Here is a 7,539-nt window from a genome sequence, read left to right as displayed (position 1 = left end):
CATTTGTGACCCTGCACCACAAAACCAATCATCAGGGTCAATTTTTTTAAATTGTTTAATTAAGGTTAATACATCATGCAATTATACAGATTATACATTTGAAAGCTGAATAAATAATATTTCTATTGACATATGGTTTGTTAGGATAGTACAATATTTGGCCGAGATGCAACTATATTAAAATCTGGAATCTGAGGGTGCAAAAAAATCAAAATATTAAAAAAAATCACCTTTAAAGATGTCCAAATTAAGTTCTTAGCAATGCATCATGCTAATCAAAAATTAAGTTTTGATGCATTTTGGTAGAACATTTACAAAATATCTTTATGGAACATGATTGTTGCTTAATACGATCAAGATTTTTGGCATATAAGGAAAGTCGATCATTTTGGCCCATACCCAATGTATTTTTGGCTATTGCTATAAATATACCCATGCTACTTAAGACTGGTTTTGTGATCCAGGGTCTCATATTTATTAATCTTTGTAAATATAATGCAGGGATTCCCAAACATTTTTGTCTTGTGGAAGTTAATGTTTCAAATACATTCGCATGTTTACATTTCTTTAATGTCTTTTAACAGCCAAATTGACATGCAGGTAAACACAATATTTATATATTTTAAGTGTTTTAAGTGTTTCACTTAGTTTTATTTTACATTTTTATGATCCAATTATTAGCTTATTATCAATTTACTTTTGACAGCATCCTCATTTTACAGCATTTTTAAGTGCCTAAAACTTTTAGCCTTTGCAGGTAGGTTTCTTGAAGCATGTCGGAGACATTTCCACAGTTCTTCTGGATTTAGTCTGTCTCAGTTTCTTCTGTTTCTTCATGTCATTCCAGACAGACTGGATGATGATGATGAGATCAGATCTGTGTGGAGCACTGGCAAAATAAATGTTTGGAAATGTAAACTGATATTTCCTACTGGCACACTACAACAAAAGATAGAAATAACTGACTTAAAACCATTTTACAAGTTTTCTAGTACTTTTGGCCATCACTGTATGTGTATGGAACCAAGAGTGCTTAGAATAGAGTGGGTGGTCACTTCTGAACAGTTGACGTCTTTCTAACACTGACACAATTATTTGTTGAGTGTGACTTTATAATTATGACATAATATGATGACACTTAAAAAACTAGGAATCTAAGTACCTTATCAGTAAAAACTTTGGCCTAAAAGTTGTTCCTTTTTTTGTCTGTTTGTTGTTTTTGTTTGTATCACACCAAATTAACATCTAGCCATCTTTTCCTACAGTGACACCAATGCAAAACGTCAAGGGTAGGCGATGGAGCTTCCCAACTACGCGAATCAACTGCTTCTCCAGCTCAATCAGCAGCGCTCCAAGGGCTTCCTGTGCGATGTTATCATCATGGTTGAGAACACACTCTTCCGGGCCCACAAAAGTGTCCTCGCCGCCACCAGCCACTACTTCAAGTCCCTTGTCCTTCACGATAACCTCATCCACCTCGACCCTGACATGGTGGATCCAGTTGTTTTCCAGCAAATCCTGGATTTCATATATACCGGCAAGTTGACAGATGAGACCTTTGAGGGTGTGGACTTAAGCTGTCTGCTCACCACAGCCAACTTTCTGCAACTCAATGACCTCGCAAACCTGTGCTCCAGTAAGATCAACCAAAACGGGTCCCTCAATAGCGTGGCGCGTGGAAGCTCCAAATCTTCCATTCGTCTGTACGAAGACCACTCGTCAGACACTGATACATACACGTGTATGACTCCTCCCAAAAAACGGTATAATGCCGAAGGTAGATGTATTTCGAGAAAAAAGCAGGACTTGGGGTTGGATTTGTCTAAGAAAAATTCAAATTCTGAGACTACGCTTAACGACGAGGTTTTTCTATCCAGAAACATCTCCAGCAATATGCTGGGAATAAATGGGAAGTGTGTTCCAAAGGAAGAAAAGTGGATAATTCCTTTGGACGGAGCTCAGCAAAGGAAAAGGGAGGGATCCCGAAGAAAATCCAAGGTCAATGGTTACATTCCTCTTAGCAGGGCTGGAAACCAACTAAGCCAGAATCAGACCTTCACTTTACAGTTGTCTGTAAAGAAAGAGAAAGGAATTGGAGGGAAAACAGATGATCCAAACAACGGCAGCACCAATTTTGTTTATCAAAAGGAGACCTTTCTCAAAGAAGCGGAAGGGGACAACCCTTACGTTTGTATACCATGCGAAAAGGGTTTTCCCTCCTCCGAGAGTCTTAAATCGCATGTGGAAAGCCATTTGGATGAGCATGTGGATGTGAAGGTTGAGGACGAGGAGGAAGAAGAACGTGACGGAGACCCTGGAGTCACCAGAGTCTCGTCGGAAGCTTCAGAAAGCCTGGAGCAGAGTCCGTTAAAGTCCATCAAAGATGTCGACACCTTGCGTCCCTTCCCTTGCAACATTTGCGGCAAGATGTTCACGCAGCGCGGCACTATGACCCGCCACATGCGCAGCCACCTCGGCCTAAAGCCATTTGCTTGTGAGGAGTGTGGCATGCGCTTCACCAGGCAGTACCGTCTCACTGAGCACATGCGTGTCCATTCAGGGGAGAAACCGTATGAGTGCCAGGTCTGTGGTGGGAAATTTACGCAACAAAGAAACCTCATTAGTCATATGCGGATGCATACCTCAGTATCTTAGAACAGGTCAAAGAGCCCTAAACTAGGGTAATACAGATACCCACAGTTCTCCATAGTGCTTTGGTTTGGGTTGGGTTCTTTTAACTAGGGTTCAGTTCTCCAGAACACTACAAAAATTCCTCTAGATCTTCTTTACAAAGGTTTCTTTTTTGAGCTGATGTAGGGTTTCGTTTCACCCACAAACTTTCTACAAAGAGTCCTCTGGCTTAAAAAGCAAAGCTCTCTAGTATAATCTAAAGGACACATGTGTGAAACTCTGGTCCTGGAGGGCCACTGCAAAGCTGTAGCTATGAAAGACCTGCCTTGGAAGTTCTTGTAGCTGGTTCATGTGTTTAATTAGGCTTGGAGCTAAATTCTGCAGGACAGTGGCCCTCCAGGAACTGAATTTGACAACCCTGATCTAGGGTATGATTTTGGCAACAAATCCTATGAAGATTCCTCCAGTTCTGGCATAGGTAGCATCGCTCCTGAAGTGCCGAGTAAGTGTCCTGCAGAGTTTAGCTCCAACCCTAATCAAACACACTTGAACAAGCTAATCAAGGTCTTTAGGATTACTATGACTATAGGCAGGTGAGGGGTTTTGGGGGGTTGGTTTTTTGTTGCCTATCCCTGACCAAGGCCAGTGGTGTCCAAATTTGATCCTGGAGGGCCAGTGTTCTGCAGAGTTTAGCTCCAATGTTAATAAAGCACACCTGAATGAGTTAATCAAAATCTTACTAGAAACTTCAAGGCAGGTGTGTTAAGGCAAGCTGGAGCTAAACTCTGCAGGACACCGGCCATCCAGGACTGAGTTTGAACACCCCTACTCTAGATTCTTTCCACAGAGTTTACTTATTGAGCTAATTTATGATTTAGTTCAGGCCACACCTTCTCTAGAAAGCTACAAAAATCTGCTAGATCTTCTCTACAGAGATTTTCTACTTGAGCAAATCACATTCACCCACAAATCCTTGAAAATAGTAAGATTTTTCTAGCTCAACTGAAGATCTCTTCTCAAACCTGTCCTGGGGAGCCTATACACTTCACATTTAGATGTCTCCCTCGTCAGTTACACCCGATTCAAGGAGGGTATAAAAAATTGTGCAGTGGTGGACAGGTTTGAGAAGCACTGATCATGATCAGGGGTCGCCAACCTTGCACCTGCAAGCTTCAGTTTCAACCCTGTTCCAACATACTTGGTACACCTTAACTAGCTGATCCAGGTGTGTTTGGAGCTAAACTCTGCAGGACAGTGGCCCTCCATTGAGGTAAATTAGGTGTGTTAAATGAGGGCATCCAAAATGCACAGCGGTGGAGGTTTGACAAGCACTGATCAAGTGCACCCCTGCTACCTTACTGTCGGCTTCAGTTCCAACCTTGCTCCAATACACTTGGATCACCTTGAATAGCTGCTTTAGGTGTGTTTGATTAGGGTTAAAGCTAAACTCTGCATGATGGTAGCCCTACAAGAGAAGGGTTCCTCAAAGCTGAACTCTAAAAGACCCTAAAGGGCCTGATTTGTGGAACCCTCTGAGATTTATTCTAGGGATCAACTTTAGCATTCTAGAACTTTAGAATTCTAAAAAAGTTCATTTAAATCTTCTCTAGTCACTTTACATTCAGAGCCAGTGTAGGATTCCATTTGGATCACAGGATTCAAATGTAGAATTCTAAGAATCGTCTCCAAAATGGAACCCTAGATGATCTCAAAAAAGGAAACCTCTGCAGTCTATTGTAGGGTTCAGGTTTGGCCACAATTCCTTTAGAATAAAGATTCATTTAGATCTTCTCCAAAGACTTTTTTTTGAGGTAATCTAGAATCCCGATTAGATCACATTTAGAGTTCTACAAAAAAAATTATCTAGATCTTTTCCATACTGATCTCAGTGATTCGCTTTTCACATATGAATTCTACAAAGATTCCTCTAGTTAAAAAAAAAAACTTCTGTAGAGAAGATCCAAAGCATTCTATTGGTGGCATTCTTATAAATCTAGATTATTTCAAAAAGGAAACTATTGTTTTTAAATCTAGGATTCAGTAGGGTTTCTTTACAGAGCTTTACATTTATACTTAATTTGTAGTTCAGTCCCCCTCCCCCAATCCACTAGAAAGCTACAAAGATGTATCTAGATCTTCGTAGAAGAATGGTGACGCCATTCCCTGATAAGCATACAAATGCCAACTTCAGCCAATACCTGCTGTTATACCTCTTTCTTCATACCTTCTTCTTCTTCTTGTGCATGAATTGTTTGTTGTTAGTGTGTAGCAAAAAAAAATAATATCAAGTTTATCCACTTAGCATTGTAGTTTGATCGATTAAAAACGAAAATTACCTCAAATAGCTAGTAATCCTCTCAGAATTGAAACAGCCGAATGTTCCTGGTGATACCAGTTATTTTACAGCAGTGACTTGCGATACGTCTCGAATGTAATTTAGGAGTCATGACACAGTTTATGCTTCAGAAACAGACCGCTGTAATAAAGCTATCTGGGTTGTTTACTTGAATACACAAACTTGCTACCTCAGATTAAACCAAACCCTCTGATAAGCCTGTATGAGATTAAGACTTCATGTTAAACTACACGCTGTCTTCCATACTTCAGTCACTCTGTCATGTTTAATAATGAGCTTAAACTGACATCGGATCCAGAATAGAGGAAAACACACTGCCTGTGTTCATATACACTTTTCAGGGGGTCAGGTAATACTTCACTGTAGGGTCGCGATCTGAGCTAGTGAAGTAGTATTGCTTGAACAATTAGGGTGTTTTGATGTACAGTTCCAAAGAAATATTGAATGTTGAAATGCTTAAGAAATACTGTAAAACTATAACCAAATCTATATTCTTGCTAAATATTTAAGTCTAATTTATGCTTCTTTCAATTCAGGTTTATATTAAGTCTTGCTTCTTTTTTTTTTCAGGGGTTTTCTTTTGGGTTTTTTCTTTATTTTTTTATTACAATGCTTCAACCAATGGCTTAATTTATACAGCATGTTGTCCATATTTTCTTGTGGCATGTGCATTTTTCTTATGAATTTAAAAAACTTAGGTTTAGCCGATCGCATTCATGCATTTAGTGTTGAAACGAGACCAAAAGCGTAAAACCTACTGTAAATATCTTTGGGTTATCTTAATGTAATTGACATGTTATTATTATCAGTTGATATATTACTGAAAATCTGTTCAGAGATGAAATTGTTTTCTAGTGTTTTAATTTCTCTGCGCCATGTTTGTTTTAAACTACCTCTGCTTGGGTATTTTGTACGTTGTATGTGGGTTTTCATCGTGCTGGAGGGCTTTTTAAACAATACCTAATTTTGAGGTTGTATTCATTTTTTGTAGCTGCTTGCCTGATCGTAATATCAAAAGAGGTACTTTAAATAATAGATCAACTAGCCTAAGATTTGATTCGTTGAATTGATTTTCCAGGCACTCTTTGCTCATTTTGTGCTTGTTTTTTTTTTTCTTTCTCTCTTTTGCTTTATATTGAGATGATTATTTGACACTGTCTGTAAATCAATAGGATTCTAGAATATTCAGGAACTTTTTAATACATAATGGAACTTGAAGGTAAACTTCAAAACTGTGACAACACTTTCATTTGCATCCTCTGCAAACCTCAGGGAACATTTTAGGGACACGTGACACGTCCCAACTTTTAAACTATAAAGCGCCATTAACCAATGCTTTTGCAGCTATTTGTGTTTTTTTTTTTTTTTCTTCTTCTTTTTTTTTTTCAATATTCTTCACAACTGACACAATGCGCCTTCAGAAGGTTCGGCAGCTCTTTGCATTTGCAGTACAGGTTTGTGTGTGTGTACGTGTATGGTTTTGATGTGGTTTTCAAATGCTTTTAAAATGTCAAGAACTTTGTTCAAAGATTATGATACTGAAGTATTTGCAACCTGTTTATGAAAACCAAAGCACATTTTCACTCTTTGAAGAATTTAAGGTCCTATTGTATATAACATTGTTCTCAGTTATGACATGAAATAAAATTAAATGCTGATCAAATAATTACACTTTCCGATTTTATTTACTAACAAAAGCAAAGCGTCTGAAGTATATTAATATTGTCGTGTGAATAATCACATACAGTACATTTTGTGACCCTCTTTAGAAAACAATATTTGACTAATATTTGAAAAAGTAGGGGAATAATAATTTAAGGTTCCTTTCAGTTAATTTTGAAGAACATTTAAAAAATCTAAAGAGTCTTTTTCTACTGTAAAGAACCTTTTCTGCATTTGAAAGTTTCCATGGATGCTCAAGGTTCTTCATGAACCATCAATGCCAATAAAGAACCTTTATTTTTAAGAGTGTGGTTTCAAAATTGGGGGGATAAAAAACTTTAAATGCCAGAAAAGTAATATATATTTATTAATACTGTATATCAAATATAGAAATTAATAAAAAGATATCCATGCACCACAAAATGGATGCTTTTCCATGATAAAATAGATCAAACAAGTAAACAAATGTACAAAAACACAAGACCATACTACCGTTATATTCTGCGTAAATTCTACATGGACTACTGTATCCCACAATGCATTGATTCATTATTCATTGTTCACATTTTGGCACAAAATTAGATTGAAATCATTAGTTCAAAGTCAGAGTTGGAAACTTATCCAAGGTACACATTTCTAGTAATTGTGCAGTGATCTCATATTGTACTATCAGAAAGTTTTGGAATATTTGTCCACTCCCCAAATACAGTAATATATAATTAATAAGAAGCGTTATATTGACATAATACGATTTTGCATACATCTTCCCTGTAAGTAAATATACATTGAACCAAACACTATCAGAACTACGGTGCCCGCCAGGGGACATCTTCGGTTCACTTATGTTTGTCGTGGCCACGACATATAAACTCGTGGGAACATGATATTAT

At 37.8% G+C, this 7,539-nt stretch overlaps 1 protein-coding gene across 1 annotated transcript; it reads left to right on the top strand.

Moving 5' to 3' along the window:
- Positions 1-1,280: 1,280 nt before the first annotated feature.
- On the top strand, positions 1,281-2,832 carry hic1l (hypermethylated in cancer 1 like). Its single transcript, XM_073832258.1, has one exon. The coding sequence runs from the start codon at positions 1,297-1,299 to the stop codon at positions 2,653-2,655; it is 1,359 nt and encodes a 452-aa protein (XP_073688359.1). The 5' UTR covers positions 1,281-1,296; the 3' UTR covers positions 2,656-2,832.
- The last annotated feature ends 4,707 nt before the right edge of the window (positions 2,833-7,539 follow it).

Source organism: Garra rufa, chromosome 25, assembly GCF_049309525.1.
Source record: "Garra rufa chromosome 25, GarRuf1.0, whole genome shotgun sequence".
Lineage (NCBI taxonomy): Eukaryota > Metazoa > Chordata > Actinopteri > Cypriniformes > Cyprinidae > Garra > Garra rufa.
Note: the sequence above shows the minus strand (reverse complement) of the source record. Positions and strands in the feature narration are given on the sequence as shown.